Below are 24,397 nucleotides of genomic sequence, written 5' to 3'. Positions count from 1 at the left end.
AATACTTTAAAAACCTAATTAACCTTCTCTCTCCCTAACCCCTAACCACCACCTGGCCCACCTCATGCTAAACACCCAAACCCCACCACCCTACCCCTCCCCAACCCCACCCTCGTCGCGCAGCCCCTCCCCCAACCCACCCCGTCACGCAATGATTCCCCCCACCCCATCCTGTCTCGCAATGATCTTCCACCCCGTGGGGGAAGGGAGCGTGAAATTCGACGGGATGGGGGCAATCATTGCGTGGCGGGGGGGTTTGGGGGGGGGGGGATCGCTGCGCGACGGGGTGGGGTTGGGGGAGGGGCTGTGCGACGGGGTTAGGGAGGAGTTGCGGTGGCGTGGGGCTGGGGTGGGGGGAGGGTTAAGGGTGGAGGGGGGAGGGTGGTAGGTTAAGGGTTAAGGGTTAGGGTTAGGATTAAGCTTAGGGGTTAGGGTTAATTAAATCTTTTAGGATTATATTTAATAGAAAGTTGATGGTAGGGTCACGTCAGGAATTTTTCCAAAGTATAGAAGTACTTGATGAATTTTGAAAAATGCAAGGATATCGGATGAATATTAAGAAACTTCAGGGTACCTAGTGTAAAAAGGGAAAAAAAAATTACCGATCCTTTCAACCTAAATTATTGTAATACGGTGAATAGAAACTATACAAGTAAAAACTACCGTTACTATGTTTTGGGCAGTTAGTTTAGAGTTATGAAATGATCCATTGATCTTACTCTCTGCATAATAATGGTAATGGAATGTATTCAATTCGAATGTGACTTCATCTTCTTCACTTAAATTCTATCAAAAACAGTAGAAATCCCCCAAAAAAACCCTCGAATTTCGAGAATTTTCTCTCTCCTCACACCCAACAATATCTTTGCCGACACATCAAACAAACAAACCCGCATCTTTTATGTTTGCGAATCTTTTCTCTTTTTTACACATTAATTTACCTCCTTAAGTTTCCTTTTCTTCTCAATTACTATAATTATCACTTCTTCTTTATAATTTTTTTGTTCTCTCTCTTAAGAGCAAAACACTTGTTTCTTATTCGAGTTTTTGTTTGGTTTTAATGGCGATTTCTGACCTCAAAGAAAGCGAGAAAATGGAGAAGAATAAAAAGCCAAAAGAAGTTATTAAATTGGAGCGTGAATCTGTAATTCCAGTTTTGAAGCCTAAGTTGATTATGACCTTGGCTAATCTCATTCGTAATTTTGCTTCTTTTCTCTCTCTTTAATGTTATCAATGTTATATTACAGTTATTTTATATTGATATTTGTACAATTTTATGTTATGGGTTATGTTTATTTTTGCTAAATTCGAAATGGGGTTTTCTTATTTGATGGGTTTTGTTTGAGTTTTTTTTAGGTTCAGTACTATGTTTCAAGTTGGTTTTTTTTTTTTTTTACTTACATTTCATGTTATGTTGATCCAAATTTGTTTTTTTAATGATAAACATAAGGTTTCAGGTAGAATAATTCTATGGATGGTTTGATTTTGGCTTTTGGAAGTGATACACATATAAATTTGTAAGGCATTATTTTGTGTGCCTCAAAATCTGATCACCTGGAAGTATGTGTTTTTATTGTTTTAGTGTATGTCTGTTGATATTGTCATTTGAGTCTTGACAATTTCTGCAAAGAGTTAATGATTTGGATTTAGTTCCCTTATATGTGGAGTATTTTATATTTTTTCCACATGTGTTGATATCTTTGAAAGCAACATGGTGCCTTTTATTTTGTGTGTTTTAAAATGCAGTTCTATGTGTTGATGGAGTTTTGAGTGTGATTTGTTTCAATTCTTCTGATAATTTCTTGCAGAACACAGTTCAGATAGAGCTGAGTTTATGAAGTTCTGTAAGCGAGTTGAGTATACCGTTCGGGCCTGGTACCTCTTACAGTTTGAGGATTTGATGGTATTGTGATAATAAGTGTCCTTTTTAGTAAATATTGAATTGATTGTGTATGCCTTGTTAAAGTGATGTCTAATGACTGCAGCAATTATACTCCCTCTTTGACCCGGTCCATGGAGCTCAAAAGCTGGAGCAACAGCATTTATCACCAGAAGAAACTGATATTCTTGAAGAGAATTTTCTGAGTTACATGCTTCAGGTAATATGTGGTTACTTTATCCGGAGGATTGCTTAATGATGATTGACTCTTGATGTTGTGTAGCTCTTCATTATGCTGAATGAAGTAATAAAAAACTATGCAGACTGCGGTTTTCTGTAGCTTTTGATATGCTGTATTATTCTGTTCTCCTTTATCAGGTGATGGAAAAGAGTAATTTCAAGATTGTGAATGATGAAGAGAATGAAATTGCACACACTGGCCAGTACCTTTTGAACCTTCCTATATCTGTGGATGAAGCGAAGGTTCCTTTGCAGTACATTTTATTGTTGGCATTTGTCACAAAGACTATTGATTTTCTTATTTGGTAACCTTCAACTTTGTCTGATGCTGTTCTCTTACTGGTGTGTATGTGTTGGTGTGGCGAATATAGCTCGACAAAAAGCTTTTGAAGAGGTACTTTTCAAAGCATCCAACAGAAGATCTTCCGGAGTTTTGTGATAAGGTAATTTCTAGAACATTTGGGAAACATACAATACTTTTTGTTAGCTATGGTATTTGCTTGAAGTTCATTTGTCTTTTACTTCCCTAATGCAGTTAATATGTGTAGGCTGGCTTTTGCAAACCCTTATAATATAGACAGACTGGTCTCTTTGATGCGTTATGCCAAAAGTGTCCTTTTTATTTTGAAGTGTATGGATTGTGTTGAATCATTTCTCAGATATCAAGGGTAGTATGGGAAGTTGAATCACCTAAAGTAGTCAATTGTATACTATATATATTAAGTGGACATTGTATCCAGATTATGGACATCCCAACAAATAAAGATGCACATTTCTTATGGGACGGAGGGTACAACTTCTGTTTTAGTTTCTATTTACTGTCATGGATTAATCAAAAGTTGTTGAGTAATTCTAGCTTAGTTTGGGAGTTCCAGCCACGTGAAGGTCATGGATTATAAACACCATTGTTAATATTCATTAACTGACATGATTTACTCGTTAATAGCAAGTGTCACACACTTGAACTAATAGAACATTAATTTTTCTCAATGGTACAAATGTCTTGTATGGATCCAGTTCTTTTCATTTGATTTATCACTGTGATTATTCTTGTGGTGTAAGTGTGTAACCAATTATGTTTTCTATTTCTGTCAATACTGAGCTCTTAGAGTTTGAAGTTGAACTTCCTTTGCTTTATCAACTTGCACATTGTTGTTTTAACGATTTCATCAGTAAGTTCAATCAACAAGCAAAAGAAATACAGGAATTTAGCTGATACCAGTGACTGGTTGTGCGCTACAAGCTTATTATGTTTTTGCTTTTTTGGATTTGATGTATTGGACAATTGAGCTTTTTAATATATAGAAAGCCAAGTGATGTGTTGAAGGGATAGTTAAGGAGATAGCAACAATTGTAAAGTAAGGAGAATGTGAGTATTGAAGTAAAAGGTTGGGGATGGGGTTCATGTTCAAAGTAGAAAAATTTAAGGGCGATCTTGTGAAACATACCAAAAAGGAAAGCGAGTAAATATTTCTGAAATGGAGGGGATACATTCAATCAAGATTAGTGACACTTGTGAACTTGTTTATTATCTCCCTATTAGACATCAAGTATCTGAAATGCAAAGGGCTTGAAAGGCAGAAAAGAATTGCCAAAGCACCCAAAAGTGAAGGGGAGAGATACAAAGTAAGGTTTGTCACAAAAGGGTAAGGTGTTTATTTTAAGGAGGAATTTGCTCCTGTGGAGACTATTATGCTTTTAGTTTGTATTACTACCTACAATCATTGGAAGATTCATCAACTCAAAGTCTAGTCAACCTTTCAAATGTTTCTTTGGATGAGAAAGTATACACGAGCAACCTCTTGTATATACTGTTAAAGGAATTGATCATGATTAATGAAATTGAAAAAACGTATTCTATGGGCCAAGCAATCATCAAGGTCTTGGAATAGTTGAACAGATCCATACTGTCTAGAGAATGGTTTTAAATGGCACATGGATGAGTATGCTTTTTATGTGAAGCAAGAAGAAACTGATGTTTGATGTTGATTATCTCATTTTCATAGGTTATGACTTATGGTACAAGATTGTTTGAATGTTTTATAGTTTTAGAAAGGTTAGGGCACCCTGATAAAATGATTGACATGGGACGTATGCCTTATATTTTGCATAGCTTCTCTTTATTATTCGCTAATTACTTCCACTCTTGGGAATTTAAGTAAGACAATAAACAAGGTAAATTTTTTCACAAGAAAGTTGTGGTGAAGGGGTGCAGAGATTGGGTAATCTATACTTCTTTTGAGAGCAGTAGAAAGTCAACTAAGTATGAAGAAAATGTAGATAGTGTGAATTCCACTATAAGCTTTGTGGTGAGTATGAGATAATTAGTACGTGTAAAGTCAGATATTCTCGTTGCAATACAACTGAAAGTCGCTCCATGTAGGATATTGCTGCCAAGCAGATGGAATTAATGCTATCTGAAGGGAATTTTGGATCATATAATCTTTCACTCATCTTGTGAGTATTTCCAAATGACTGTCTGTTCCAATAGAGACTTTGCCAGGATATTGATGATAAAATCACAAATTTTTTAGTGTTCCTGCTGGAAATGAGAAATAACTTAGCTCTTGAAGGAGCAGCCAAATATTTTACTTTCATGTTTTTGAATTCTAGTATGTTTCAGCTACATCTTTTGCGTGTTATGCTACCTTTTTTTGTTTAAAGGAAAGATTGGGAGGGGGGAGCTTTATTAAGTCAATAAATCAACTAATCAAGTTCTGCCAAGGCCATTATACCTTGAGGAAAAGAGTCCAAAAAAACTTGCTCCACCCCATGAGAGGGGACTAAACTTGCTGCTAGGTGAGCCACAGCACTTCCGGCTCGTTTAACATTATTACAAGAGAAAAGCTCAAAATCAAGACTAATATTAATGATGTCTTCTATCATTATATCCATAGGACTCCTTCGAAACTTTTTCCCACAGATTGATTTGCTGCATCACACTCCAGCGTTATGTGAGAATAACCAAGGTTGTGGGCCAAGGAAACACCAAATAGTGCGTGTTATTTTACCTGGTTGCCCAAACAATTGAAAGAATCTCACTTGGAAGAAGTTGAACTGGCAAAAATTATAATTTGATACTCTGTAATAAGTTCGCTCAGGTTATTAAGTCCCATAATGGAAGTAAACATATTCAGACAAGGTATCACGCATAGGGAAGGAGATGATATTAGAGTACTTTAAGATTTGTGATCTAGTCGTTGATGGAAAATATATGAAGTTGAAGTTTAAGAAGGGGTCTTAGAAAATAAACTTGGACAAAAGTAATTACATAAGACCTATGTTATCTGGAGTGTGGAATTCCTGCAGGACAACAGTACCAGTCCAAGTGTCAGTTTTCGCTATTTTGTTTCAAATTTTTAACGATTTGGCCCAACACGAAGTGTTGCAGTGTCCATCTTCTCTTTTATTTGCAGTTTACGATTTTGGAGGAGGATTTGGGACTTCAATTCTATTGCTTTTTCTATGATATTCCTGCTGTAGATTTTGGCTTGCTGATTCTTCTAGGAGACTTTCCGTAAATCTTTCAATACTTGCAAAATCCTTCAAAGCCTACTGTTTACAATGTCGTTTTTGGAAGGTGAAGGTTCCTAGAATGGTGAAGACTTTCTTGTGGACTGCAGTTATGAAATAGATAAATACTCTTGATGACTTGCAGGTGTTGCAGCCGACAAGCTTTTCCCCAAATGTTTAACTTATGTGTTACAAAGAATAGAGTCCGATTCTCATCTTTTTGTTCACTGTGAAGTGGCTGCTATATTATGGAGTAGACTGTATATTTTTTAGATGAAAGGGGGAGTTTTGGATGCGTGCTGTTTCTTTATTAGGCAATATTCAGGTGTGCTAGAATGGTCTTGCCTTTGGGAGGAAGTATTATTAGAAGGTGCTTTGGAGGTGTGCACTTATAGCTACAATATGTGTGCTTTGGCTATGATCTAACATATGTATCTTTTGTAATGAGGCTAATGGGGTATACGGGTTACTGGAGTCATTGTTTTTTTAAAGCTTCTTCGGGGGGGGGGGGGGGTGGTCTGTGGCCAGTGGCACTTTTCCTTTTAATTTGCTTTCAGTTGCCAGCATGATTGACTTGCTCCCATTTAACTTTTTAAGGATGCTTTATCCTCTTCGTACATAATACTGTGGGTATTTTTTTTTAATAAATGTTCTTATCTAAAATATTCTTTAGGCCTCGTGAGATGGAGGGTACTATTACAGATGGAGATGGATGTACATTGAAACATATCACCTTTGAGATATTCTCTCTGTCATCACCTGTTATTGCTTCACTTTTCTTAAATAATTTTGAAACTTCAAATTTTACTGACTTAAATATTTATGTTTTATTCACAGTATATTATTTTCCGACGTGGCATTGGTATTGACCGCACTACTGATTATTTCTTCATGGAAAAAGTGGATATGATGATTGGACGCTTATGGGCAAAACTTTTGAGAGTGACTGGGTGAGTGGTAATTTTGAATGCTTTCAGCCATAGTATAAAGAGTTTTAAAATTGTCATTACTATGATTTGTGAAAATGTTCAGAGCCAAAAATTTATCATGCATGATTGGATGGGGTGAGTGGTATCTGCAACCTGCTGCAAGACACAATTAGAAGGCTCAGGCTGGAGCTTGCTTAACTAGGTACATATGATGAAGTCACGTATGAAGTTTGACATATATTAAGGGATGAAGAATCGTCTTTTAGCCATGCATTCCCTTCAGATGCTAAGTTCTTAAGTATGTTCTTAGCAAGTGGAGTTAGATGAAGGAAGGAGTAAAAATTAGATTCTGATTATTCTACACAAATTGATTACTAACGCTTTTATGGAACTTCGACAAATGTTAATTTGTGTCGTTGTGTGTGCATATTGAGAACCTTTTCCAAAAGTTTATTGAGAAAAAGCTAGCAAAGCTATGCAAAGAAAATAAAAAACCCTGCAAATCCTATCGTGTACTTAGGCTCTGTTCTTTTGGATTGAATAAATGGAAATTCATTTTAGATCAAATCAGTTCAGATCAATTCAGTTCACATCAGACTTATTCATATTAGTTCAGTTGAGTTCAGACTACAACTTATTGATTTTTTTTATTTTATTATTATTATTATCATTATTATTATTACTTTTTTTATTACTATTATTATTATTATTGTTATTATTATTTTTATGATATATTATTATTATTATTATTATTAAGATTTTTGGCAACGTCACTTGTAAGCTTTTTAGAGGGTATTTTTTGACCCATTGAATATAAGATAAGGGAGACAAGTGATAAAAAGAGTAATGTTTGGTGAATGAAGCGAAAGATAGAAAAGTAATACTCCATCCGATTTATTTTGTTGTTCCTATTTTGAATAGTTTTGCGAGAGGAAATCGGTTAAAATAGGAAGAACTTTCGGAAACGGAGGGAGTATTACTTTTTGGTGGGTGAAGATAAACAATGTAGCAATTTTTTTTAAAAAAACATTGAAGGAAAATGTAGCAATTAAAAGAAACAAAATAAGTATTCTAAATTTCCTAATAATCTTCTTCCATACGATCTCCAACCTAATAATATTATTAATTCATATCATTATTATTCTACTTGTTATTATTAATATTACTCAATTCATAAGAATATTATTATTTTGCATAATATTAGTATTATTATCATCATCATTAATATTATTAATTTATTATCATTATCAATGATGATAAAAATATTACTCTACTTGTAATTATTAATAATACTCAATTCAGTTCAGATCAGTTGAGTTCATCTGACTTATTCACTTCACTTATTCATTTTAGTTCAATTGAGTTCAAACTAATTCAGTCCAAAAACAGAGCCTTAATATAACTATTATAGTTTCAGATCTGTATTATGTTGGTGATGCTTGGTGACATTTATATGTTATGAGATTCGATTCTTTCAAATTAAAAGTTAGAGTTACTGACAGACCATGCAGATTAACAATATGTCAGACTACTAAAGATAACATGAATAGTCTATGATAGAGCACCGAGTGGCTTAAATTCTACTAATGGATAAAGAATGTGTTGGAACTTGTTCCCTTATTCTCGACGGAATTTCTCCAACTCTGTTTTTTCTCTGAATTACCGCTTAAGGGGATTTCTTTTTTACCTCCATGGTTCTCCCATTTTTGCAGGTGCTTATAAACTATGTTGAACGATAAGAAGAGAATAATTCTGAAGATGATGGTGCTATTTAAGGGAGGGGTTGGATTAATGTGATTGGGGAATGTAAATTTTCACGTACTAGGATTAAACTTTAGTTGCAAATCTGCTGTTTATTATATACATGGAAAATAATGAGTTTTGAGATTTGGCTTTAAATGGCTATAACCCACAAGTTCATTGGGGCTCCGCAGATAAAATTCACGTCTATAGATTGACGATCTTAATTATGATGTATATGTGTTTATGTAATAATGCTACAAATTGCATTATGTAGTAAATTAAATAATAAAATTGTTATTGTCAAAAATGTCTTTGAAGAAGAAAATTAATGGTGCAATATAGTTCTCCAAACCTGTAGTTTATCTTTGGACACTTCAAGAGAGACTTAATAAGACTGGTTGTGAAATTCAGAAAGATGTTATGGGTACTAAGAATTTTTGAAGTTAAGCTGTTGCTTTCCTGCTGTTTCATTCTCAGCTTTCTAATGACATGATGGAATGTATGCATTCTAAATTAACATCTTTTGTGGGACTGATGTAGTGTTGTCTGATGTTTCCAGGATACAACGACTTCGGTCCATGTTTTCAAAGTCAGGGAAGCGAACTTTAAAAGATAGAAAAAAGGACGACGATCTTGGGTATGAGGTTGATCAAGAAGACCTCTATGTTGAGCGGATCAGAATTCAGAATATGGATATCAGGTTTGATCTCAGAATTACCATGTCTCTCCTATTTGTTTTTTACAAAAGATACATTTATTCTGTAGATTTTCCTTTTATTAACTAATTTGACCTTTTGTATCTCTGCATATATCCGAGTTCAGCTAGAATATGTGGAATTCTGGCACGTGTAATTCTTAATATTTACAAAATCATTTGCTGTTATCTATTGAATTCTATGGTGTATGCATTATGCTGGACTGTGGTTGTTCTCAGAAGACATATGTTAAGGATAATCAAGAATTTAAGATTCTTGTAGCTCTATGGAAAAGAGGAGAAATGATGAAGCTAAAATTGAGTATGAGAAGCATGACATGTAAGGAAGCAAAAAATAATGGAGCATAAGAGATGTTAAGTCAACGCAGAGTGTTCGAAACCCTTTCTGTTTTTAGCACTGTCGTCGCTTAAGTAAAAGATAAGAGAAGCCTATGAAAATCAAGCTTTATTTTGAAATAGTACTTATGGTAGTTGAAGTGGTGAAGAGTGAAATCTGAAAGTAAAGAAGCAAAGAACCCAGTATTACGCAGAAACACTATCTAGAGAACATAATAATTGAATGAATTGAGTGTTGAGGGGGGGGGGGGGTGTGAAGTCGAGAAAAAATGCAAATTTTGGATCACTTCTTTTTAGAACCTGATATGCTGGGATGAGTGGCTATTACAATTTTGATTATTTTGTTTCCTAAATAGCATGACCAACATTGATAAGAGGAACTGGTATAAGTGAAAGCGTGAATTTCATAAATTCAGAACCCCATAAACCATGAATGATAACAACTGTTTTTTAAATTATTAGAAAATCTTGACAATAAGTCGCAAACCTATGCAAAGAAGTCACTTAACTAACTCAGTAACTCGTACTTGACCATATTATCGATCTACACATAAAATAGATGGTGACCCAATAGAGGTGTGGATAGAAGACATGATCCAAAATGTGGATGTGATATATGCAGGAAATTTGACCCATTTCGTGGTTTGGAGCTTGCTAGAGGCTGCAATGCATTGCCCAACTTAGTTGCCAGCCATGGGTATCTTTCTTAAATAAATGGTAGAGATCAATGCAGATGAAAAGAGATAAAATGTACTTGAGAACGAAGATTACAATATTTATGAAGGTGCGTGATCACAAGGATATGCGTAATCCACCAATCCTCATTAAAGGGGGTTGTTACTTTGAATCTGAAGCGGTTGATTGAATGAATTTGGGTATGTGAGAAAAGTGACTGGGTTTGCAAATTGCATAATCGCATAGCCTTTTATCCCCCTTAATGTTTCTTAGTTCACAGGCCTTTTTTGGAGTAGCATGAGAATATGTTATTACTTCAGAGAAAATAAAAGCCAGTCTCTCCTAAAATGAGCAGACAAACTTGTCCTTCATCTAATAAAGCATTTTGCCCACGCCTTTACTCGAACCTATTTCGTACTTCAAGCAGCCAAGTCCAAGGGCTCATTTACCTTACGACAGGCTGTGCTGGCCAAGACTGTTATAAGTTATCATGATAAACAATTAATATAGAGAAAATGAGGGGTTCTGATATTTGCACAATTCTTTGCTTCTCTGTATTCCGATGCAATATAGAACGCTAATGCTTCATCTTTCAGTTATCTTTTTTTTTTCTTGTTGATAGTTGCTCCTAATCAATGTTCTTGCTTTGCTTTTTCCTCCAGCTTTCGGAATCTGTTGAGCAAGATCACTATTCAAGAACCTACTTTTGATAGAATGATCGTTGTTTACAGGTATCGCAACCATGGGACCATTTTAACATATTATTATTGGATGAATTTATTGGAGGGAACCGTGAGCTTAACGGATACTTGTCTGTCGTACATATTTTATCAGTACCGGAAAGGCGTCCGCTAACTAGTATCTTCTTCAGTGTAGGATTTTAATATAATCATTCATAACTATCTTCATGATGAGTTTTCTTTTTTTTGTGGTTCAAACATCGTGATGAAAATGATGGCCTTTGGTATAAATGCATGCAAGCTTATCTGGGGTGCTATGTGACTGTAAAGTTGTAATTCTCACTATGTTTTTATGGTTCTGTAGTGAAACGGTATCCAAAATCCTATTTCAGTGGGGCAAATAATAAAGCAAGTTCAGTTTTTACCAGAAACTTATGTTGGCCTTGCAGTATATTCCTTGTCAGACAAGTTTTTGCTGCATGATTTCAGACTTTCAGTTAGACATTCTTGTTCAGATCTTGGGTATGAACTTCCTGCTCTTTTTACAATTATGCTAACAGCTAGAATAACTTGATAGGCGAGCAAGTCCTAAAGGAAAATCAGACAGGGGAATATATGTGAAACATTTTAAAAATATTCCGATGGCTGACATGGAAATAGTTCTGGTGAGTACTTCTTGCTCTAGTATTGGTGAAGTTGATAATTCTTCTTGTCTACAATCTCAGTCACGTTTTAACCTCTTGACCTCTTGCGAATCTCCTACCAACAGCCGGAAAAGAAGAATCCAGGTCTTACGCCAATGGACTGGGTCAAGTTTCTTGGAACTGCAATTGTCGGGCTGGTCAGTTTTTAAATTCTAGGCTCGTCTATGAACCTGACGAATTGATATCTTATCTCTCTGCTGCGTTTTGTGATCCGCTTGAGTTTCCTGTGTTTGCAGGTTGCTGTTTTGAGTTCACTTGAGATTAAGGCTGATCCTTGGGTTGTCATTGCTGTACTATCTACAGTAGTTGGTTACTGTGCGAAGACATATTTTGCGTATGTATTTTATTGATTTAATCCCCGCTTCATTTATTATCCCTGAACTTCTACAGGGATAGTGGGATCTGGCTAAAAGAATGTCGTTAGTCCAGGTTGAGGATCCTACAGAGTCCTCTTGGTGACAATTGTAGATTTACAAGACTTGCTGCTAGATACTACCCAGAAGTTATAGGCTCTACATTTAGAAAAAGAATTATGATAAAAGGAACAATTATAAGCAGGGTTTTTTCCATTCATAGAACCACCCCTAAGTGAAGATTGAGATGGAACCACACTTTTGAGATTAGTTAATCTTTTCAAGTTTCTCGCGTAAACTTCCCATATTCAAACCTCAGGTGTTGGTGAGGATCGGGAAGAAATCAATGCGTAATGATTGTTCTGCTGTTACTTCACGTCTGTTTTTTCTCCGGGTCAGCCTTAATTGCAAACCTCATTTTGCTTGCTTGGTTCAACAAATTTGACGAAATCAGGATGCTTGCAAGTTGCAAGTGTATGGAGTTGTCACAGGGTGTTAGCTGTCTGAAGCTCAGACTGGGATTTGTTGTAATGTTTTCTTTTTTTTTTTAGAAAAAGAAAACTTTTGAGGATCATATTTTCAGCCTTGTAAGTAAGGGGATTCAATGATGAGAAATTTTCCATTATTATGAATTTATTAATAATAAATACTGATCAGCATATGACATTCAAGGGTGTATCATTTTATTGACCTGAGCTTGGCCCCATAAGTTGTAAGATAATTTTGTTCTAGGTGTCTTTGGCCTATGTCTATGAAGCTATGTCCTCTATTGGTGTGTTTGAGCTCTTGCATTTACAGAGTTACAGGTGCTGCCTTAAGTTCTAGCTTTTTTCTATTTCAAAATAATGGATTTATAATCATCTAAAAAAAATAACTAAATTTGTTTGACAGTAAAATGTCACTGTAGTTCAGTAAAGATAGAATGACGTAGCAGTGGTTCTCTATATAAGTCTCTTAGTGGTGATCTTGTGAATAGAGAGCTACTTATAGCATGATCTTTATTGGTTTCTTTGGACTAAATTGGCTTATAAGATAATTTTAAGTTTTAGCTTGGCTACAAAGATGTGATGTATTTTCTCTGTCCTTGTGCCTTCCTTGTTTCAGCTTTCAGCAAAACTTGGCTGTATATCAAAATCTAGTTACCCAGTCTATGTATGACAAACAACTTGACAGTGGAAAGGGAACTCTTCTTCACTTATGTGATGATGTGATTCAGCAAGAAGTAAGCCTTTGCATCTCTCGTTTTGAAGGGTCTTAGTAACTGCAATTTCTGACAGTCTTTTTTATGCAGGTAAAGGAGGTGATTTTGTCATTTTTCATACTGATGGAACAGGGTAAATGTACTAGAGAGGTAACCCTTTGCTCCAGTTTTACCATCGTCATCTCATTTTGACTTTGTAGTTTCCTTTTGTCTGTTATAACAGTTGATCTTCTGACTACTCATGACATCTATTAGGATCTTGATCTACACTGTGAGGAATTAATCAAGGAAGAGTTTGGTGAGAGATGCGACTTTGAGGTGGATGATGCAGTTCAGAAATTGGAGAAGTTGGGTGTTGTTTCTAGGGTGAGTTTTCTTCCCCACCTCAATTACAGGATCCAGTATTGACATAAGCCCCTCTTGCATCATATCATGCAATCTGAAATCCTAGTCATTCTGGCGAATTCTGAGTGGCGATTATCTTTATAAATGAATCTGTCCTTTTCTTTTACTGTTGTATTTTGTTTTACTCCTGATCGAATTGTTTGACCAAAAGGATGGGAGTCTTGGACAGCTATGTTTGACCATGGCATGAGTTAGGGTCCTAAATTGCATATGGAAGAATAGCATTTGAGCTCTTCATTTAACCTCTACTTTGACACTTCGGCACGGATATGCAGATCATCCTCAGACACTTGCCCGTATTTGACATGAGTTCCGAGTCTGAATAACATAGCTTGAGCATCGCCTTTATCATATGAGCAACTAAAGCAAATCCTGTTTTATGCTGTGTGTTCTAAGGGAAAGTCGGTTCTTGGTATTTGATCAGATGTGGCTATCAGTTCCCTGCTTCTAACTTGTTCGAAATGTTTGAACTGTCAGGATACCATCGGCAGGTATTTTTCTGTAAGCCTGAAGCGAGCTAATGAGATAATTGGGACAACAACGGAGGAGCTTGTTATGAAGGCAAGACAGGCCGCTGGCAACAACTCCTGATGATCTCTATGCTGAGGGAAAGCACTTGTAATCTGGCTTTCTCTAATGGTTCCCTCTTGATGTAAATACTGCAGGGATTATTGTGTTGTCAGCCGTTTTTCCAAGCTCTCAGCATTAAGGTTTTGTAACTAAGGCAGACAAAACTAGGCTGACATTTAAATTCTTTCATTGATATGCCTATAACTATGCAATGCTGATAAACCTTTGCAGAGTTTGCTAATTGTAGTTGCAGAGTGCTAGTGTGCTCTTGTTGCATCTGTACATTTTCCTCAATAAATGGAAGTTCAGGATATGAGCTTACACCACGATTGGTAAATACTTTTCCATTTAGAGTTTCTTTTTATAGAAAAATGGTAAGTAAATTACGACAATACCCTTCGATGTCGACTTAAAGTACAACCTTCTCCAAACTCTCCAACCCTTGTGATAGAATTGAACTTACATGTGGTGATGTGGGTGGAAGAGGAGGGGTGTGTGTGTTTTACCATCGTGTTATTTCTTGATGTATGCACTTTCGATTAGAATCGTCTTTTGAAAAAAGAGGAAGTATATAAATAAATATATAAACGAGGAACTTATATAAATAAATATGTAAGTGTGTAATAAATGAAAATATTATTCATTATATCTTGATTTTTAGCTTTATGCTTGTGTTTGGTATGGAAATTAGCCATTCTTGTAAATTTGAGTTTAGGGTTGATTGAGTCACCCTCAATCAACAAATTCGAAGGTATTATTGTAAGGTTGTCTCTCATTTTCCGGTTTTAATAATTATCATTCATATAAACTCCCAAAACTAAAAAAAAGATTGTAAACATGAAATGGAAGTACTCCTTTAAGAAATGTCAAAACAAAAACGTTTTATTGGATTAGATTTTGATCTATTTTGTAGTCCATTTAAGTTAGATTACATCTAGACTTATTGTAAAATAACTTATTTAAATACACAAAACAATGATCATGATAAATTACATTAACTTTTTGCTCAATCAGGTCAATAACAATCAAATTTAAGATCAAAATCAAACGAAATTCAGATAGGAGCGAGGTAGTTTGAATATAGACGAATATGACAGTATTATAATCCACCTCCCAAACCGTGAAATGATCCTCCTAAGATCGAATCTTCACGACCCGGGACAGTATCCCTAAACTGCATTCATTAGGTAAAACTTAGTCTTGGGACACACCTTTTATCTACTATTAAGAAAATACTATCTCCAATTTATAATCATTGTATCATATTCCTTTTTTAGATGCTTTGAATTAATTATATTTATTTTTTCCAAAGGTATTCTCCTCACATAGTCACTTGTGCTATATTTAATATTTTCAATATACATTTATACAAATACTCTAAATATGCATAGCATTTACGTTGTGTACAACTAAAAGAAAACGGAGAAGTAATAATTATTATTTTTTGATAAGATGAAGGAGGCTCACTTAAGAGAAATAATGAGAGAAAATCTCAAATAAGTCCAATAAAATTTGATCCATAAACCTTACAATTTTACGAATATGAGATAAAAAACGACGCCACTGCTCCACCACCTCATCTTCGAGAAGTAATAATTTTAGACACAACCCAAAAGTATAAATATGCATTCCACATCAAAAATTCTGCAACACTGGCTACTGCTACTAGAGAGCTTTGTAAGAGAGAGAATTTGTGCAAATTTTGCTGATTTGTGGAAGACCTTGATTAGCGCAAAAATGGATTTCATCCCAATTTTCTCGTATTCTCTCTCCTTGACTCTTCATTTTCCTACCTTTTCCATCATTTATCCATTTTTGCTTTCTTTTTCTCCTCTTTTACATTTTGAGAATCTTTTGTGTTTCTGGGTTGTTTTAATTGCACAATTTTTTTGGTGCAAATTTGTTTTCTTAGAAGTTTTTAATAGATGGGAAAGAAAAAGAAAGAGATTATTCAATTAGATCGTGAATCTGTAATTCCCATTCTTAAACCTAGGTTAATACAGGGATTAACCCAACTTATTGGTAATGCACTCATTTAATTATTCTCTCTCTTCTTTTTTTTCTTGTTAATTAGTTCTAAAACATTTGGATTATACACCAGGGAGCATGATCATGTGCAATATGTTCGTAGCTAATATCATATACTACCTCCGTTTTTTATTATGTGCAACGATTTGACATAAAATAGAAAGGACAAATGTCTAATTGTTGCAAATAATAGAAATGGAGGTAGTACATAAATAAAATGTTATGTGCAAATTCTTAGATACTCTCGGGAGCACCTAATCTAGAACTATGCGCTCTCAAGCATATTTATTGTATTTTTTTACATATCATTGCTCGAATGAGCCATATGTAACATGTGCAAAAAAATGTGAGACGGAACACGGGTTTCTAGGTACTACTAGGAGTATTATGGAGGCTTTGAATTGTATGTTCTTTTGTTACACTACTATGTTAGTTTGTCATGACTTATAGGATGTTTTAAGCAAGATATATTAATTTTTTTGTAAAATGTACTTGTTAAGATTTTAATGTATGTGCTTTATGGAGCATGATGAACAACATGCTCTCGAGTGTGTGATCTAATTTGCGTTAGTATGCACGACAAATGTATTTTGTGTTTTGAGTGATCGATTAAAGATTGCGGTTTTGTTTTTGGCAGAAAATAAGTTAGAGAGGGAGGAATTTTTGACATTTTGCAAGAGAGTTGAGTACACTATCCGAGCTTGGTATCATGTACAGTTTGAAGAAATGATGGTATTTTCAAGTCTTAATATGTGCAAGATTTAGATATTGCTTCTGTATCATACTAATTTGAGTGATCTGCTCTTCTTTTTTGTTTGGTTTTTGTTTTTGGTTGTAGCAATTACACACCCTGTTTGAACCTGTTGTTGGAGCTAAAAAATTGGAAGAGCGCGATCTTTCAGAGGACGAAATTGATGAACTTGAGCAGAAGTTCCTTGTTCATCTATTTCAGGTATTAGTATTATTACATTTCCATTTCAAATTCTCAATTATTTCCCTGACCAAATGTAAGCAGTTGAAACAGAAAAGTTGCTTTGGCATCACTGGCTTGCTTCTGAAATCTGAATATATTAGCCTTTGATTGCCTTTTATATGTATAGTTTCTAATATTAACAATTTAACAACGTCTTCATTTGCTGTTACACATCATCATCATTAGGATCAATGTATGATTGTAAATTGTAAACCCTGTATAATTGTAAAATAAGGGTTTATTCTCTGCTGTTATACATCATCATCATTAGGATCAATTTAGGTACCAATAATAACCTTAGGGTTGCATAGACATACCCAAAATCTCGGGGTATTTTAGTTTTTCATCCAAAGCTTAGGGTTACCATGAAAAATATTCCTAAAGTTTTATCGTACAAAACAAGCTTATAGGTCATACCTTAAGTACTATGATTCTATCTTCCTATGCAAAGAGTCATGAATAACACTGCCATGTTGCAACATCTTGTTATCTTATTGAACAATTCAGCATCTTGACATTCACTTGTGCAAATAATTTTATCTTTTTACTTTTGTAATAAAAATTAACTATCTTCTACGACATGTTAGCATCACTACTTTAGCAGGTCTCCGATACAAGAACATCCAAAAATGATCATATTGTACTCAGTTGATTTACACCTAGATGCACATCACTGAAGTCATAATTGAAGTGACTTCTTACAATTGTTCAGTTCTCGGTGTGAGTATGGTGACTTGAGTGTGATTTAAGTCAGGCCACTCTATTCATTCTAGGTCCTACACTCATCAAAACCTAGCTAAAGGTAGTAATTTATATGCACACAAGTCACAGTTCTCAAAGAAGATAATTATTTTGAAAACGAACTAGAAGATGAAGATAGTTGTATGCTTCATAAAAGTAAGATAGTGACTATAAATAGGTAGTTTTTGGCATATTTTATAGTTTTTCTTTCTTATAGAAAGGTAATTGCTGGCAAGTTTTTCTATCTTATATTTGAAAATACTAAGATTATATTCCTTTCCTGACAGCATCCGTTTTCCACTTTTGTCTTTCAAGATGATGAGTAAGAGCAATTTCAAGATAGTATCAAATCAAGAGATTGAAGTTGCGGCATCTGGGAAATATTGTTTGAATCTTCCAATCAAAGTCGATGAATCTAAGGTTTGTCACAGTCCACACTCACATCTTTTTTCACAAGTGCATATGTTATGGACTATCCACCTAGCCATTACAGACATATTGAAATGTTCCCTGTCTTTAGTCAACATACAGGAAAAAAACTTCCATGGCATGGTTAGATAAAAAAATTAGAAAATTACTAAGGGGTCGATATGCAAATTGTGGAAATTCTGAGTAGCATTTAGCTAAATTATCTGATTGAACTTTGGGGCAACTCAGATTCTAAAGAAATGTCATCATCCTTATTTCTATTTGTATGATTTGTGGTTGTCAGTAATCTTGTTCCAGTGTTCTAATCAGTTGTCTTTCCTGCTGTTATTTTCCCTAACTGAAGTGAAATTATATTCATCCTGTAGCTTGACTCTACACTTCTAAGGAGGTATTTCTCCAAGCACCCTCAAGATCATCTTCCTTACTTTGCTGATCAGGTACATGCCACAAACTCTTTTCTTTTTCCTCCCTGAACATCTTAATTGAGATTGGGCTCTCGGCATATTAGAAAGTTGTAAGGATATTATTTTCGAGCCAATTTGCTTCCTGGTTTGTGGTCACTAAGTGTCGTGGATGGATGAGCTTTTGTGTTTGATTTCTCTAATATATCAAGTCAATGGGAAGGTGAACCCAAAATGTCTATTCACTTTCCATGCAGATGTATAAAACTTTATCCATCCAAAATTAATGGTTTTATACTATTCTCCTTAGTATTATTTACTGATAGATGGTGATAGAAACTCATGTAGTCGGAAGTTCAATGGAAAGGTCAAATGTGACTTATTATATTTAATGACATAGACGATATTAAATAAACAAGTGTTTGCATGGTTGATGGTACTTTAACCAAAATAGACCTTGGTTTTTTGAGTATTCTTCTTGTTTCCCTTTTGGGTATTTATCTGATTATATTATGTACTACAGTACATAATATTTCGGCGCGGATTTGGATTGGATCAAATGACTGCTTACTTTATTCAATGGAAAATTGATGCTCTTATTTCACGTGCTTGGCAAGGCTTCTTGAGATTGACTGGGTAAGTTAAGTAAATAGAGAAGATGCAATGTTGTTACTTTGGCTGTCTTCCTCATATTACACCAGAGTCTAAGTGCTATGAGGGAGGTTATTGCTGGACTTTAATTAAGAACTATTTGATCTAAACTTTCTAGTTGAGTGTTGGTTCCTGTCATCTTTGAAGATATGTTACCTTGCTTAAATTGCTACACTTGAACTTCCTTACTATTATTGAGAAGAGGGTCATTAGGCAGGTTTAAAATGATAAATGCATCATGAACCTTGGCTATAAAAGGTTCTACTTTTTTAAGCATATCGAATATTGTCTTGTAGGTCTTCTCACAGCTACTTCAAAGTCTATCTGAGGAAATTATCAGTTCCTTCAGACACCGATCATCTTTTATATAGTTATTCTTTGATTTATGATGGACGCTGGAGCGTGGTATATGATAAGACTTAAGAGCATGAATTGTCAATGATGCGTGGTGTTGATGGGTAGATTCTAATGCCACTTTTAAGTGTCCAATATACTACCGACATATATTGAATAATATTCAAAAAAAAAGTTTGAAATATTTAACAGAAAACTATCACCAATGATTATTATAACTTGCTTTATGTGGGTCTTATGGAAGTGCCAGATGTATACAATTTTACCCGCAGATTGTCCAAAAACCTAAAGAGAGCAAACTTTTAAATCATTTACCATTATCCATTGATGTTTTGTTATAAATACCCTTGAATCCTTGACAGCAAATTCAGTTCTACAAGACCAGGGGAAAGAAAATAATTTGAACAGGGCAATAAGCTAGTTATGATAGAGTTGTTGGGAAACTCCCTGAGAGTTTCCAGAAAACCAATTCCAAGGTAAAAGAATTTGCTATCAAAGTACTTTTGATAGTTTTGGTGCTATTTCATATGCTTATTGTGGTACACTTTTGTATGGAAACACTTCGGATGGCTGAAGGGGCATGTCTTATGAGGGTACCTCAAGTGAATGTGGTAGTACATTAGTTTGCTTTGATGGAAAATGTGCAGAATTTAGTGCCTTCAGGGATTGGTTATCATAGTTTATAGAATTCAGGAAATGGTAAATGGTTAATCATAATTTTTAGAAATAGACCTTTTTTCTTTATTTTATTTTATTGTGTCAAACTATTAATGTCCGCAGGTATTTCCTTATATAAAACCTTCTCTTATTATAAGGGTTAAAATCTTATTCTAATATCATGGCCATGCTCTGTCTGAATTCCTTGCCTGAACCATAAGGTCCATGACTCCTTAAGTTATGATGTTTTTGTTATGAAATTATTATAGCTAATGCTTGACTTACAGGTCTTAAATAGCATGTATCCAATTTTCTACTTATTCAACCAAGTATATACAGCTAGTATAATAACTACAAGTTTTTATTATATAGTAACAATATGGTGGAACTCTTGTGTCGGAATCCAGTTACGTTGGTTGTAAGGAAGTGGATTAAATTACTGTAATTTATCGTTCTTTCTTTCTTCAAAAATTCGCTTGTTCTCCATCGGTCTTCCCCTGTGATTATCTTATTTGTATTACTATTATATTTGACATTAATGAGCAGATTACTTGTTGACCTTCTTCCTTCTATCCACACACCAAATATGTTTGCTGTTTTTAAATGTTTATGACGCAGTCTGAGGAGATTCTTCTCAAGGAGGAGAAGAGCACGCTATGTGGGAAATCAAGAACAGCAGGTAGATATAGACTCAGAAGATGAAGAGGATGGTGATGATGATGGTGATGAACACGACTTATTCATTGAACGAATTCGCATCCAGAATATGAACCTCAGGTCTGAATTAGACTTTTGCATATCCCTTTGCTTCTAGTGCATTTCATATTGGAGTTCTTCTAGCAGAAAAGCATGTGAAAACCCATGCTTCTTGAATCCTAAAGCACTTGCTTGAATATAGTTTTTCCTATATCCATGCAAGCATGTTTAACTTAGTATAATGAGTTTATATTTGTTGATTGTATCCTCATTTACTCTGGTTAGTGATAAAGATGCAAACATCTTGACCTTTTTGGATCCTGCAATTGTAAGCGTACATACTGTGTTGCTGTCTCTGCTGTTATTGTTGTGATATTGCTGCTGTTATTATTGTGATGCTGCTCCTGTATTTATTGTTTACTGGGTTGTTCAGTTTGTGATGTTAAATCCTGCAAACATTATTAGCCTGATGGCGTAAAGCTAACTGTAGCTGATTGACAGTACTATGTATTTACATTCTTGCTCTTTTGAGTTTTTGACATTCTACTTTTACTCAGTATTCGCCAACTGATCAGTCAAACAACGATCCAAGAGCCAACCTTTGAGAAGATTATCATTATATACCGGTAATTCTTTCTGTAGTATTTCTCTTCGGTATCTTCCTGCTCCCTAAAACAAAATAAATGCAAATGAAAAAAGCAGTAAAAAAACCCATGCACCTGATAATTATAGTCAATGCAACTATTCCTCTCTGTCCATAAGGTTGGCATTTCCTTACAATGGTACGAATAAACTGACAGAGGGTGGAAGTGGTTGGCATTTCCTTACAATGGTACGAATAAACTGACAGAGGGTGGAAGTGGTTGGCTCAACTATGGTAAAAAATCAAAAGGTCAAACCTTTTTAAATCTTTAATTTGAGGGGAATAACATGACTATTGATCCCAAACAGGGTAGTAAAAGAGAAAAATATCATTTGTTCAAGGATTCACTTTAGCATGTCCTGCATGGAATATTGGATCTGTTGATCATCATGATCCTTCTGTAAAGATTGAAAACATAGGCAATATAAGTCTTTTACAAATTGAACACCTGCCTTTCTGAAGAAACTGTAAAGCTGCTTTGTGACAACCTGCAGAGCATATCACCTCAGTATCTCCGACCCTATATAAGAGGCCACAATTTTGTTTTAGACCGTGCCAAAGTAAGTACTTAAATTCAATAAATTAAATTTTGATCTTCCCTTATTTTTTTCTTGATGATAGATCTCAAAGTAAGACTAAGTTTGTATAATAAAGAGGTATTATGTAATAGATCTGAAAGTAAGACTAAGTTGGTATAATAAAGAGGTAAAATTTCAAAAGATAAAGGATGGTTGAGCCGTTGTGGTATGAAAACTCACTATCTTAGAATCAAGTCCCAACCAAATATCATCTACTTAGGGACGGAGGGAGTATTTCTTTTAACTTCTTACATGTAGAAACCCTGCAGATTGCTCCCTAAGGAAGCAGATGGTTCTAAGAAAGCAGATGGCTCTAAGGAAGCAGATAGTAGAGCAATTTACGTGAAGCACTTCAAAAACATTCCCATGGCTGATATGGAAATCGTTCTTGTATGTCTCTCTCTTGCCCCTTCGCCCCCTCTTCCTCTGTCTCTCACCCTTCCTGTGATTCATAAACCATTATATATTGTTGCATGCCTGTGATAATAATTTCTACCTTTCTCGTAGCCTGAAAAGAAAAATCCAGGACTGACTCCACTTGACTGGGTTAAATTCCTTGTTACAGCTGCCATTGGACTGGTAACCACTAACTCCATTTCAATTAATAAAGCCAAATTTGATTTTGATGATTAAATCGTTGCCTATATATCATCATATTGCATTATACATTAAGTTAAAAAGTGAAAATATATATTGCTAGTTTATCTTTTATCTTTGTTTATAAGGTTATCAATTATTATGTAATGAACTATCATATTACGGACTGCTCATCCAAACAGACTGTGCTATAATCACAGGTGACAGTTATAACTCAGCTCTGCAAGACTAAAGCTAATATAAGAGTGTTGGCGCCTATTTGCTCTGCGGTAGTTGGTTATTGTGCTAAGATTTATTTCACGTTAAGTGCTTACTTCCTCCGGGTTTTTTTTTTCTTACAAGCCAATCCAATAGTAATTGCTTCACGCTTCTGAGAAAAGTTCAGATTCCTGTCTACATAAGAAATGTATGGATTTCTTACCTGTTGCTGAGTAATTTAACATTCTTATATTGATGATTTTAGGTTTCAGAAAAATTTGAGCGCTTATCAGAGTTTAATCACGCGGTCCATGTATGAGAAACAATTGGACAGCGGGAGAGGCACACTACTTCACCTATGTGATGACGTTATCCATCAAGAAGTAAGTTGCTCTGGCTTGAATACATCTTTCATCATCACATCTGCAAACCAGAACCACTCACAAGCTGGCTGCTAAACTAATTTCATCCCAATTCGATTAGTTTAGATAAGCACCAACATGTTTATCTTATACCTAAAAGTATAAGAGCACAAGTTTATATAAAGAGATAGGTGAACAAAACCAAAGTTACAACCCTTTGCTGTTTGCACGCAGAAACTTTTTAGTTCTCACTTGGTGATTTGGTAATAACTTTATTTCACGAAGTTCTACCCAATTAGTCTAGATATGAAAGGGTGTGAAAGTGACCAAAGAGAACGAGCGAGCGAGGTAGTTTAGTATGGTGGTCTAAGGAGGGCTAAAGAGGAAAAAAAAAAAGTTCCCGAAAGGGAATAAGCGAAAGTGGATGGAATTCTATTATTGCAAAATAAAAATGGTTTTGTTGTTTGTACAGGTAAAAGAAGTCATTGTTGCATTCTTCGTGTTGATGAAATATGGGAAATTCACTCGTCAGGTAATAATATATTTCATTTATTGACTGTTTATTTCCTTTTTACATAAATCATGTGGACAAGTCATCTGCTGGTTAACTCCCAACATGACTCTGGAATGATGGAACAGGACCTTGACAGGAAATGTGAGGAGCTGATCTTAGAGCAATATACTGAGAACTGTAATTTTGACGTAGATGATGCTATTCACAAGTTAGAGAAGTTGGGCATCGTTCATAAGGTGAAAGATATACCGTCATTCCCACCTATTCTCTGTTTAGTAAGTCCTTGCAATCTCCATGAAAAGGAGTTATTAACCACTTTAAGGGACGAAGGAAGTAGATATGAAAACTAGGTTAACGACGATATAGAAACGCTCCACACTGAATATTACTGATATTATATGCAATGTGCTTTCAGAGTTCTAAATCTACCTTTGTTGTTGAACTCAGGATCAAAGTGAACAGTACTCATCAGTAGATGTGAAGAAGGCTAATGACTTTATTGGCACCACCACGGAGGAAATTGTTACAAATGCAAGTCAGAATGCTCAGTGATGAATATGATTGAACATTTGTATAGCAAGTCCATGTAGCAACCACTTGAATAGAAAGTCACTATCTTCAACCAAGTTATG

At 35.0% G+C, this 24,397-nt stretch overlaps 2 protein-coding genes across 10 annotated transcripts; both read left to right on the top strand.

The window, feature by feature from the left end:
• The first annotated feature begins 676 nt into the window (after positions 1-676).
• On the top strand, positions 677-14,269 carry LOC104897659 (uncharacterized). Of its 2 annotated transcripts, XM_010684597.4 has the most exons (15): positions 678-1,196; positions 1,809-1,903; positions 1,986-2,099; positions 2,258-2,362; positions 2,491-2,562; positions 6,470-6,582; positions 8,864-9,004; positions 10,693-10,761; positions 11,288-11,375; positions 11,480-11,551; positions 11,651-11,748; positions 12,872-12,989; positions 13,059-13,118; positions 13,224-13,334; positions 13,851-14,269. In XM_010684597.4, exons 1-15 carry the CDS (start codon positions 1,061-1,063, stop codon positions 13,962-13,964), a joined length of 1,506 nt encoding a protein of 501 aa, XP_010682899.2. In that variant the 5' UTR covers positions 678-1,060; the 3' UTR covers positions 13,965-14,269. The 2 variants fall into 2 exon arrangements, with proteins under 2 accessions (XP_048502327.1, XP_010682899.2); XM_048646370.2 differs by lacking the exon at positions 10,693-10,761 and having other exon boundaries at positions 677-1,196.
• Positions 14,229-24,353, top strand: LOC104897658 (hypothetical protein). 8 transcript variants are annotated; one of them, XM_048646368.2, is made up of 15 exons: positions 14,229-14,275; positions 16,609-16,703; positions 16,810-16,923; positions 18,001-18,105; positions 18,480-18,551; positions 19,039-19,151; positions 20,796-20,954; positions 21,431-21,499; positions 22,364-22,484; positions 22,602-22,673; positions 22,892-22,992; positions 23,155-23,272; positions 23,724-23,783; positions 23,891-24,040; positions 24,213-24,347. In XM_048646368.2, the coding sequence occupies exons 2-15, from the start codon at positions 16,698-16,700 to the stop codon at positions 24,315-24,317; spliced, it is 1,365 nt and encodes a 454-aa protein (XP_048502325.1). In that variant the 5' UTR covers positions 14,229-14,275; positions 16,609-16,697; the 3' UTR covers positions 24,318-24,347. The 8 variants fall into 8 exon arrangements, with proteins under 8 accessions (XP_048502325.1, XP_057251453.1, XP_048502324.1 ...); XM_057395470.1 differs by lacking the exon at positions 14,229-14,275 and adding an exon at positions 15,481-15,703; XM_048646365.2 differs by lacking the exon at positions 14,229-14,275 and adding an exon at positions 15,733-15,965 and having other exon boundaries at positions 16,609-16,652.
• Positions 24,354-24,397: the final 44 nt, after the last annotated feature.

This window comes from Beta vulgaris, chromosome 6 (genome assembly GCF_026745355.1).
Source record: "Beta vulgaris subsp. vulgaris cultivar EL10 chromosome 6, EL10.2, whole genome shotgun sequence".
NCBI lineage: Eukaryota > Viridiplantae > Streptophyta > Magnoliopsida > Caryophyllales > Amaranthaceae > Beta > Beta vulgaris.
The sequence above is the reverse complement of the archived record's forward strand: the minus strand, read 5'-3'. Positions and strand labels throughout refer to the sequence as shown.